This window comes from Eretmochelys imbricata, chromosome 1, assembly GCF_965152235.1.
Source record: "Eretmochelys imbricata isolate rEreImb1 chromosome 1, rEreImb1.hap1, whole genome shotgun sequence".
Classification (NCBI taxonomy): Eukaryota; Metazoa; Chordata; order Testudines; family Cheloniidae; genus Eretmochelys; species Eretmochelys imbricata.
In genome coordinates, this window is record NC_135572.1 from 222176731 (window position 1) to 222189147 (window position 12417).

General features: G+C 48.1%; 1 protein-coding gene across 1 annotated transcript in view; it reads left to right on the plus strand.

Moving 5' to 3' along the window:
* Window positions 1–260: 260 nt before the first annotated feature.
* LOC144268839 (antigen WC1.1-like) overlaps window positions 261–12417 on the plus strand; it is a 38816-nt gene continuing 26659 nt past the window's right edge. Inside the window, exons 1-2 of the mRNA XM_077824109.1 lie at window positions 261–324; window positions 6817–7131. Coding sequence (XP_077680235.1) covers window positions 261–324; window positions 6817–7131 — 379 coding nt within the window. The remainder of the gene's footprint in view (window positions 325–6816; window positions 7132–12417) is intronic.

The window sequence follows — 12417 nt, forward strand, 5'->3', positions numbered from 1 at the left end:
TCACTCATATATGGTGATGTTTGTTGCTTTCGAGTTTTATTGGATGTTTTAGCTGCATAAAGTCACAGATAAAACCACTGATAATAACTAAAAAGGCAGATGGTTTTGCTATTGGTTCCTTCCCGCAGCTGATGCCAGCCTCTGAATCTATATATTTCCCTTCCACTGCTTTGTTGTCACTTGTCAGACACAGAGGAGCCTTGGCAGGTGTTTAGAGGCAGCCAGTGCAGTGAGTAGGGGGACAGCAAGTCAGGCTGGCAATGAAGGGCCATCTCTCCACTCTGGTGCTGTGGCTTCTTCTCCTCACAATTCAGGACATTGCAGGTAAGTCTCCTCAGTGTTTCACCAGGGGAGCTGGGTTAAGTGGAACTAGGGTGGTAACTTTTAGAGTCAGCTTTTTACCATTGGTACCTGGCTTGGACGCTGTGACTTTTCCTTTCGGGATTAGACCTTGCCACTGTTATCAAGGTGTTTGTAACCTTGAGATTGGACTATTCAAATGACCCTAATGTGGGGCTGTACCTTAGAACCATTCAGAGAACGAAGCTGGTGCAAATGGCAGCGACTCACTGATCAGCACATCTCGCTGGGAGCATGTTACAGCCGTGCTGGAGGGTCTGCACTAGCTGCCCATCTCTGGGTGGAGGTTAAGGTGTTGGTGATGATTTATAAAGTCCTGAATGGTCTGGGATCAGCCTCCCTGAGAGATCCCCTCTCTCCCCGTGACGTACTGCCACAGCTCTGGTTAGCGGGGGCACCTGAGCTGGTTCCCCCTTTTTATAAAGGACAGGGGTGGCTGGCAGGGTGCTGTCTGTGAGGCCTCCAGGACTCTGAAACTTGTTGTCCCCTTTGGGCCAAAATAGCCCATATCTGGTGACCTTCTGGGCACACTGCAACAGACACTTGTTTGGGGGTGTGGGTGGTGTTAGAGGGTTTATTCCTTCACCCACTTACTTCCCTGGTCCTTCTCGCATGAACAGAGAGCAACAATACCCGAAGTCCAAAGGTGCAAACAATTCGATGTTTATTGGGGTGAACTTCCAGCAAGCATGATTCCAGTTTCCTTCCTTAGTATCCTCCTTCCCAGCTCTGACACCACAGAGCCTTACACCTGTGTCCCTGTTCCCATTCCTACCCTTAGCTAAACATGATTCCAACTTCCTTACTCCCATTCCCTGTTCCCATTTCCCCCTTTAGCAAAACATGATTCCAATTTTCTTACCCCCATTCCCTGTTCCCATCTCACACACCCACATGCCCACCCCCACCCACACCCACACCCAGTCACTTCCTCATTGACTACAGATTATATAGTAAAACTTGAGTTCTGCTTAGCTATACCTTAACCAATCATTTTCCTGAAATTTAACTAACCAATCCTAACATATTGTAACATGATTATGTAACCAATTATATCCCACCACCTCAATTAGTTTACACCCAGCAAAATTAATTATACAGCAGACAGGAACAATCACAGAACCAGACAGAGATTATACAGACAAACAACAGCAAAGTGGGAACTATAATGACAAAACAATAGAGAAGTGAGGATTTCACATCCCAGCTATTGATAAGTGAGTTCTTGCCAGACAGGATGCTATCAAACTAAGTTTCCTTTTACATTGTCTAGGCACTTCCCTTTCTCTGGAGGTGATAGGAACAATCCTGTCCTGATAGTGCCTAACAGCCCAATAGCACCTTATTTCAGTGTGACTAGTTTGGAATGTGAGGATGTGACCGTTCGCTTCCCAGCTTATGGCTGCCTCTGCTGCTTAGCCAAAGGCCTGAGCCTAAGCACAGGGCCACAAACTGTCACAGTAAGAGAAGGCCCTTACACTGGCAGACAGTGGTTTTGATTCTTTCTTTTATACCTCTATCACTAGCCAAGTGATAAGAATACACCTAAATTCTTAGAGTATAGGCCTTTACAGACAGGCCTGAATATCTATATCCTAACAGGTGGGAAGGACCCAGGCTGTGCGTCACATAATGAGAAAAGGGTGGGAAGGAGATTCTGTGGGTGTCTGTCTGGCAGAGTTCCTGTTGAAATGGTCACTTCATGCTGAAGGGATTTGAGTGTTATCCATGCCGTCTGCATGCCTAGAGCCTTGGCTGGGCATCGCTTTAGTAATTTCAATCCCAATAAACACATCAATAATTTGGGATCCAACAGAAATGTCTGTTTGGTCCAGAATCCAACAGCTCCAAGGGCCAAGTCCTGGCTCCTCACTGCCCCATTCACTCACTGAAGCCAGAAGAAGTTTTGCAATTTTGAAGTGAGCAGGATTTATCCAAATAAACCCAGAGCTGATTCCTCCCAGAGAAGGGGGTTGTGCATGTGTTGGGGTGCAGTGTGCAATGCCCTGTTCCCATGGGGGTATTGGAAGCTCTGCCAGCAGGAAGATTTATCCTGCAGGAGCCCTGCCTCACTCCCCCATGGTTTCTGCTGGAGCAGAGAAGCTTTGAATCCTAGCTGGACACTAGAGAAGCCCGACCAGCACAAGCTACATGGCAGAGGCGCTGCATCAGGGCCTCTCACGGCCACACTGGTTTCATTCTCTCAAGGCCACTCCTGCCCAGTTTCAGGGCTGCTCTCATTCCTCCAGCACAGAGGGGACTGCAGGCTCCTTGCCATCCCATGTCCCAGCTCCAGGAAGACTTAACAGCAATGCGGGTGGGGGTAGCAGATCATGAGGTACATCAGCATGTGCTGGTGCGTCTTAGGGAGTGAATCTGGCCCAAAGACTCCAAAACTGATCAGCAATAGGATTCAAATTGAAGGTGGGACCCAGATATGATTCAAATAATACAGTGATTGGAACCTGCTGGGCTGGTGTTAGCAGCACAAGAATGATCCATGTGTCTGGCAGGGCAGTGAACTGCTCAGCAGTAGCTGGTTCATGGGAACCCGATGTGCTGCTGTGCCAGCCTGAGAAACTGACTCTGACCTTGATAATCAGCAAGGTCAGTCTAAATTATTGTCTTTGAGAAAAACCTGCCCTGATGTATATTTCACAGACAGCTCAGTCACTGTGAAGTGAGTAGGGGGCTGGTACCCAGAAAATCCTGACAAAACCAACCATCTAGCAGGTGACTTGGACTTTATATTTCAGATTCCCAAGAAGTTCCTATATAATGTGCTGGGATTAGAGCCCATAACACAGCTGTACATGACCGGAAAGCATGGAATTCTGTGGTGACTTCTGCTGATCAGACTGACATTACAGGGGATGGACAATTATTACCACGTGAGGGATGAATTACTGCACAATTGTGGGATGGTGTCATATAGTGATGCCAAGCACATGTTCAGCTCAGTGTATTTTTGTTGGATTTATGAGCAAATGTGCATCATCCCCTGAATATTTTTTTATTTTCTATGGGAAATTTGACTGCTTCACATGATGCAGACACAGTGACATGGGGAGCATAAAATACTCTCCAGCTATTTGTGGGATAACATCATATAGTGATGCCACGCACATGCTCAGCTCAAAGTATTTTTGTTTGATTGCTGAGGAAATGTGCATCATCTCTTTCATATTTTTTTTATTTTCTATTGGAAATCTGAGTTTGCTTCACATGACACAGCCACAGTGATGTGGGTGAGTTTACAACATAGGGGATATCACCATGTAGCTACTCTTCCGTTTCCCTCAGTGCCACAATTCTCCTCCTTGAGCTCTAAGTAGAGGCCAGGTCAATCTTTGCCAGAAGATCATGTTTCACAATTATTGACCTCTTTACATTGTGCGGGAAAACTAATTTGTAAAATTCAGTGGGGTTCAGGCCAACAAATGAGAATATATCAGGGATGGGCCAAAGCTGCAGGTTTCACGCCAGACCCAGATCTGAACTTGCCCAACATTCAGAGTGCTGGGTGGGGTCATTATTCCAAGTTGGGTCACAGAAGTGGAGCCAGCTTATGAGAGGTGCAGTATGTAAATGTGATTGTTATCCTGAAAGGTGCTGATGGCTGCCATTGGGGAGTCTTCGATCCTAAGACAATCACAGACCTCATGAAAGCCAATGGCAGGGCGAGAACTCTCTTTTAGGCTCAACAGACAGAGCAATCAAGATGCTTTAGGTAGTAAAAACAGCTGCAGACAATGGGGGCTACTGCCAAAGGCACTGGGCACATGGTCAGAGCAGAGCTAAGCCAGGGGTTTCCATTGTTGCCAATGCAGGGGCTAGGATACTGGCGTCAGACTGTGTCTGTTGGGGGAGAAGCCAGTAGAAGGAGTTGTGACCGGGATCTTGGAAGCAGAAAAGAAACAAAGCCAGTTGGAGCTCACTGGAGGGGCAGGCTGGGGGATTTCTGAGCAAGGAAACTGCCGGCTGTTCTTAGTTTCTACTGGGTGCAGGGAAACAGAACTGTGTGTGCACTTAGCTAGAGCAGTGTTGCAGCCTTGGGTCCTGCCTCAAGTGAGTATCACGGAGTTAAATCCATTGAAAAAAAGCCCCTATTTTTCTTAGTGCAGACTAGGCCCCATGGGTTCCCTGTGGGAGTGCACTGAAGTGAGCTGTACCTGAATAAACGCCCCTGTGGATTGCAGCAAAGTGAGTGGTTTGTATTTCCTTGGCATTAAAGGAGCAGGATGGTCTGGCCACATGCTGGTGTGAACTGCACTGTTCTCTGAGCTCCACGGAGGCTCCATAAACACGGTGTCCCTGGCTCAGCCGTCCACCGTGGCAACCAGTCTGTTCCAGGGGTCACAGTGGAACTCTGCATGTAGCCGTAACTCCTGGGCATTGTAACGATACCTGTACTTGCTCCCAGTCTCAGGGACAGTCCTAGATCTTCACACCCTGTCCTGGGGGCCAGTTCTCCCAGCCAATATCCCATGATTGTGTTGCAGGCAGTGGCCCCTCCTCTCATTCCCTGTTAACTGCCTCGCTCACAGCAGCCAGCTTTGCCTCTCCACAACCCCCACAGATACAAACAACTCTAGAGACAACTGGGGGCAGGAGGAGGAGCTGAGAGCTACTGGGAGAAAAGCCAGTGTCTGGGAGTGGGGGCAGAGTCTGCTTCTCATGTGGGGAAGAAGCAGCCTGTACATGCAGGGCGGAGAGGCCAGGTAGAAAGGGGAGAAGAGAAGGGGGACGAGCCCAGGGGAGGCGGGTGGAAAGAGACCAGCGGAAGAGGGAAATGTGTGGGGAGGTGGGGAGAGGAAACTCCTGTGGGGAGCACAAGGCTGTAATGCCAAGCTCCACAGAACAAAAATTACGAGGTTATAAAAACCATCCAGTCATGTTACTCAGTCTGTCTCTGGACTGTAGAACCCCACTCTATTCCTCGGCTAGCGTGGGGGTGAGAACTGCAGACTGAAAAGTCACTGTTCAATGCACCCGAACTGCACGACTCCCCCCGGCTGCTCAGCTGGAGACTGCGCTTACCCTCCCCTCACCCCTGAGTCGGGGAACTGCTGTCCATTGCCCCGCACTGCCTTCGCTCTCCCCTCCTGGTTCAGTTCCTCTGACAGACGAAGGGCTGACTGGGAAATAGTTTGACAGCCACTGAGCTAATTCATGCAGCATGGTTCACACTCAGACAGAACTTCTGTTACTATTCAGGGGCGAGTTACAGATATTGGAGACCTTCACATTGACATCAACCATTCACATCCGCTATAATGTCACCGTAACAGGACAGAGTTGATTTAGCCATTTGCAAACAGCAACACTTCCCAGGCTTCCACCCCCGCTGCTCTGCAACTTCTGTGCCTGAGGTGGGAAAGCACTGCCCCCGTTCTAGAGCCCCCTCCCCTCTCCTCTCCTTCTCTCCTTTGCTCCTGCCCCTCCCACTCCGGACCCCATCCCCTGCCTACTCCAGACTCCATTCCCCGCCCCAATACTCCCTCCTGTCCCCCCGCTCCAGAACCCCTCCCCTACCTCCTGTCCACCCGCACCAGACTCCCCACTCCATCCCCACTCCTCCATCCTCCCCAATACTCCTGCATATACCCCTGCTCCAGTCTCTCTCCACTCACTCCCATCCTCTGCACCACACCCCTCCCCTCCTCACCCTCTTGCTGCCCTGCTTCAGGCCCCCTCACTCCTCCCCCTACACATGACCACCCTTCCCCACCCTACCTCCCCCTTCCCCACATTTGAGAGCCCCCTTTTCTCCCCATGCCTCCTTCTGCCTCCCTCTGCTCCCTCTCCCTTCCCCTCTCTTTCTCCTGCCCGATTCCTCACCCCTCCTCACTTCTCACTCCTGTCCCCCACTCCAGACCCCCTCCTCTCTCCACCTCTTCATGCAGATCCCCTTCTCTAAACCCCCTTCTCCACCCATCCCTCCTGCCCCCAGCTCAATAATCCCCTCTCTCCCTCCAGACCACCCTGTGCTCCATCTCCACTCCTCCCTCCTGCCCCAATTTCAGATCCCTGTCCTCTCCCCGCCCCTCCCCTTCACTCCCTTCTGACTTTCTCTCCTGCCTCTCTGTTACCCTACTGTGGACCTTCTCCCCACCATCTCGCTGGCTTCAGCCCCAGTGACAAGTGACAGGAGATGGCGCCATTTGGAATAAGAGAAACTCCATGAGTTGGCGCCTTCCATCGTGTTCTCACGAGACAGGTAAAAACTCCCCAAACCACCAGAGTGGGGATAAAATGGGGAGAGCTGCAGCACTGACAGCCCCAAGTGCGAGGCCCTGAGACGTGAGAAGGTGGCGCCATGAGGCAGCTCTGGGCAGGTCCCATTCTCCTGGTTGTGGGCGCGGATCCCCTGCTGTCGAGCGCGGACTCTGCTGTGATAATGCTGAGGAGGGGGCTCCCTGCTGCTCTGACCCTGCTCCGTGTCTGTCTTTGAAGGTGCTGAGGAGCTGAGACTGGTGGATGGAGGCAGCCCCTGTGCCGGGAGAGTGGAGGTTAAACACCAGGATCAGTGGGGGACGGTGTGTCATTTTCGCTGGGACATGGCAGATGCTGGGGTTGTCTGTAAGCAGTTGGAATGTGGAGCTGCTGTCAGTGCCCATGACCAGGCTCATTTTGGAGCAGGATCTGGACCAATTTGGCTTGATGACGTTGCCTGTGCTGGTACCGAGTCTACTCTCTGGCATTGCAGGAACAGAGGATGGGGAGTGCATTATTGTGATCACACAGAGGATGCTGGAGTGACCTGTTCAGGTAAGAATCAGCCAACTCTGTCCTGAAAGACAAATCCCCTGAGACAAAAGGGCTTGAACCCACAGTGTGTTGTGTGCCTGTGACCCTAATGAGAAATGAACCAAAAGCAGAGCAAGTCCTGTAATTATTGTTATTACTGAGCTGCTGTCATAAATATAAAGGGAAGGGTAAACCCCTTTAAAATCCCTCCTGGCCAGAGGAAAAATCCTCTCATCTGTAAAGGGTTAAGAAGCTAAAGGTAACCTCGCTGGCACCTGACCAAAATGACCAATGAGGAGACAAGAGACTTTCAAAAGCTGGGAGGAGGGAGAAAAAACAAAGGGTCTGTATCTGTCTGTATGCTGCTTTTGCCAGGCACAGAACAGGAATGGAGTCTTAGAACTTTTAGTAAGTAATCTAGCTAGATATGTGTTAGATTATGATTTCTTTAAATGGCTGAGAAAAGAACTGTGCTGAATAGAATGACTATCCCTGTCTGTGTGTCTTTTTTGTAACTTCAGGTTTTGCCTAGAGGGATTCTCTATGTTTTGAATTTAATTACCCTGTAAGGTATCTACCATCCTGATTTTACAGAGGTGATTTCTTTACTTCTATTAAAAATCTTTTTATAAGAAAACTGAATGCTTTTTCATTGTTCTAAGATCCAAGGGTTTGGGTCTGTGGTCACCTATCCAAATTGGTGAGGATTTTTACCAAACCTTCCCCAGGAAGTGGGGTGCAAGGTTTGGGAGGATTTTGGGGGGAAAGACGTGTCCAAACTACGTTTCCCAGTAAACCCAGTTAGAGTTTGGTGGTGGCAGTGGAAATTCCAAGGGCAAAGGGTAAAATTAATTTGTCCCTTTTGGAAGTTTTAACCTAAGCTGGTAAAAGTAAGCTTAGGAGGTGTTCATGCAGGTCCCCACATCTTTACCCTAGAGTTCAGAGTGGGGAAGGAACCTTGGAAGGCTACCTTAAGACTTTCCACACAGCTTTCCATTACTGTTCATGTCACTGGGCACTGAGGAGCCCCCTGTGTGACTGTGAAGCATTTTCATTATCTCATTTCCAGTTGCTTCAGTGCCACATTGTTCCTTTCCCTTTCCCTCTGAATGGGTCTAAAAATGCAGATAGGAGAGAAAATGGAAAAGGAAAATGTCACGTAGGCTCCTAAGTCACTGATGCACTTTTGAAAATGTTACACTCATGCTAAAATCCAGACCCAGACACCCAACCCCAGAGGTACAGAGGCTGGGGCATGTACGTAGCCCCTTTGCCACCCTCATAGGGTGACCAAGGAATGGGTAGATTCTCCCAGCTTGGCCAAAATTAGATTTCGCTGAAAGCACTCCCCCCTCTGCTCTGTTACTTCTCACATTTTGGACCAACCAGTAACAGAAAAATTCACAATCTCTGATACCCCGTAGATCTAGAGTAGAATAGAGAGCTCAGCCAAAAATATACCTCAACCCTACACAGCACAGGAATATCATATTATGGAGGCATTTGTTGTAAGTGAATAGTTAACATTACAGCTACAGACCCATTATAAGTTTTATTTTTAAGTTCTCTCTTCTTAACATTTAGTAGGAATAATATCTTCCCCTGAAAGAGCGCAAGGAAGGGTAGAATATTTTCCTATAGTTCCAAAAGTTTTAGCAGCTCCCCCTGGCAATGGGAGCTTAGGGCAGGGTTTAATCTCAACCCTTTCCCGGATTTTGAGTGTTTCAGTGACACACCTCAACATTCTCTTCACATGGTTAGCGGGGGATGTGTGTGTGTATGTGTAACCCTTCTGCCAGGTGGAGCCAGCAGCAACCAGGGCTTGGTTCAATACCTAGGGGTTCCTTTTCAACAATATGGCACAGAACTGGTTTGAGCCCCCACCCAGTAATCTGGAAAATTACACACCACCCCTGGGTGCCTTAGAGAAGCAATACTTCCCCACTCGCAAGCAGAGTCTGCATATAGAAAGGAAAATTTTAATGAAAGGAGGGAAATCAGCTGACATTCATTCAGGAAAATGCTGCAAGCAGGATTCATAAACATAAAACTGTGAGCAGGGCACCTACCCCAGCGTGCGTGGGGCAGCGCCTTCCACCTCGTGTTTTTGAGTTCTACTACCAAAAGTTCCTTTTCTGTGCCCCTCTCTGCTCCCTCATCACACCCCACTCACAGTGGTTGTCCTTGGTCAGCAAGAACCCAGAGTTCAGAGGTGCATCTGTGAAAGTTCACCTTCTACCCAGAGAAGAAGGCACCTTGCTTGCTCTACTATGTGAGCACTTGCTTTAGCTAGTTAGCTTACCAGCCACTGTTTTTCTCTGTCAGCCACCTGGCCTCCCTACTATACCTGTGCATATCACTCTCTTGAGAGTCCATGCAGCGCCTAGTGATTGTCAGCTCTCAATAAAGCAGGCTAGACAGAAATAATACTCCACCACAAGTGTTTTCAGCTCTAGTAAGTACTTAACATGGTTAAAGGACTCCTAATAAAACCTATTTAGCTTTATTTTTGAACAGTGGAGAGAAACAGGTTAAACCAGACCAGGAACCCTTAGGAAGAATCCACACCTTCTAGCTAACACACCCTTCTTAGATTTACAGTGGTCTAGCATTCAAGTCCCTGACTTAACAAGTTTCTTTCAGCTGAGGGTGACCCCCTCATTTGGGACAGGTTAAGCACAGTTCTGCTCCCCTTTACTCATACAGTAAAGAAAACAACACTGAGAACAACATTTCACTACCCCTGCATTCAGTACTAAGGTGCTTTGTAACCCAACATTAGCCAAGTTGATCACGTTGAGCAACATGGCTCTATCTGTTGATATCTAGGCAGAGTAGGTGTGTTCATGTAAATACAGTTTGCTCCCAAAGTCTCTCCTCATCCCCGCAGCTGTCAGGGGAGAACTCATTCAGACCCTGCTCACAGCTGCCATTTCCTAGTATTTTTAAGCAATAAAAAGAGGGGTTGGGCAGGAACTTTACAAAAATGAGCTTCACTGTCAGGACTTTGAAACTCTGCAGAAAACAGATCGACCTGCACCAATGTAAACACCCTAATCTGGAAATAACAACTGCACAATGCCTTGTGCTGCTCACTGAGCAAGTGCACAGTAGAGAATCCTTTTTTTCTGAATCTCACTAGGAGGGGAGAAGGTTTGACTGAGAAGACCATGACTACTTCCTGGTACCTGTCCCAGTTGGTAGGTTAGTGTTTTTTTTTTTCAGGGAGAGAGGTAGATAGTTCCTGCTTTTTTACCTATCAGCCCTTAACCCGGCCAGGTTCTCTCTTTTTCTGTTCTCTAGGCCTGGTATTAGCTGCAGGTATAGTATGGTGGGGCTAGCTGGGCTGGAAGGCTCCCTTTCATCCCTGCTATGCTGGTAAGGTAGTTCTACAGGGCCTTATATAGTCTTTCTTTTGTGGTTAGAAATCCCCTGCACAAGATGGAGTTTGTAGTCACCTGGGCAAGTCATGTCTATGAATGATTCAGCTTTTTGCAGGCTGATACTATTGTTTACATGTTAGTTTGAATGTTCCCAGGAAAGCTCAGATGTGGATTGGTGTCTCCCAAAGTCCATTGTCAGTTAAGTGTTTCTTGATTGGGCACTTACCGAGAATAGTCCTTTCTCTAGAAGCCGACTAAATGCTTCATTGAGGCTACTTAGAATCAAATAAGTATGTAACCCTTCTGCCTGTCAGAGTTGGTAGCAACAAGGGCTGGGTTCAGTATCTAGGGGTTCCATTCCAATAACACAATACAAAACCAGCTCGAGCCCCCACCCAGTGACCTGGGACAAATATATACCACCCCCGCTGGGCGCCTCCAAGAGGCAATACTTCCCCTCTCGCAAGCACATAGTCTGAGTGTAACAACAAGCCTTTTAATAACAGAGAGAAACAATGTGGCATTATGTTGGGGAAACACCACCAACAGGATTCATAACACAACCCATGAGCAAAACCCACCCCAAGCAAATTGGGGTATGTCCTTGCCCTTTGGTTCTTGAGTCCAGCAACCCCAAATCACCCAAAGTCCCAAAAGTCCAACGACCCTAAAAGTCTCTGTCCTGGGTCAGGGCAGCCCCAGAGTTCAAAAGTTTATCTGCAGAGTTTTACCTACCAACCTGGGTGGAGATGGGGGGGGGGTTTGTTAAGGGGCACCTTACATGGTCTAACGCTGATGGCCCCACCTCTCCATGGGGCTCTGCTCCGCCAGCCACTCCACTTTTCATCCCACAAACTGCTCTGCCATATAGCTTCAGGCTCCCCCACTACTTAATACAACACTCAGTGATTTCAGCTTGTAGTAGGGGAAACTCAGTGCTGAAGCACCATTAGCCCAAAGTGAATTCAGCTCAACAGCCTGTAACTAGACTCCAAATAGAATCAAAATTAGCTCTGATATTCCACAGTGGAGAGAAGAAGAAATGCAATTAGCATGTAAGGCCCTTACCAGAGACCCATACTACCACATATTAATACCTATTTCCAGCCTCTCTCAAGTCACAGAGTTTTGGAACCCATGTCCCTTGCCTAGCGAGTGCTCCTTAGTTGATGGCGAGTCCTTCCATCATAACAAAAGGTCAAGTACAGTTCCACTGTCCTTGATTCCCATAATCAGGGTAATAAAAATTTATTCTTCCTGCCCCAATAACAGAGACACTGGGGATCCCACAGCAGCCAAAGTGACCGTTTGGGCAGCTATGGCCTCATTCTAGGTGGGGTGGGTGTGCCTATACAAATGAGATCAGCCCCTGAAGTTCTTTTCCACAACTTGCCACACCTCACCACCAGATGTCAGGGTGGAGCTCATCCTGACTCTACTTACAAGTACATAGCCAATATTCATAACTTCGAAAACAAAAATGATACACACATACAGGCAGCATAATCATAACCAGCAAACTACAACCTTCCCCTAGACAATGATCTATTAGGTCACAGTTCATGTCAATAACGTCACAACTGTAATGTGAGTTTGCTTTGTACAGACTGAGTAGAAACAGAATAAAGGACTCAAGATTGGGTCTATTAAGAATTATTCCAGAAATAACCAGTCATCTGTCGACAAACTGCCCTGTGCAGTGGATATCACTGAGAACAAACACCTACGGGAGCTGTGATGGTTCTGCACCAAGCGATTTTTCAGAGATGCTGACCTGATAGAATACTAGAAAACTTTCCCAAAAGTGACAGTCGTCTCCTCATACACAGTGTTGCTGTAGCCATGTTAGTCCCAGGATATTAGAGAGACAAGGCGTGTGAGGCAATATCTTTTATTGGACCCATTTCTGTTGTAGAGAGACAAA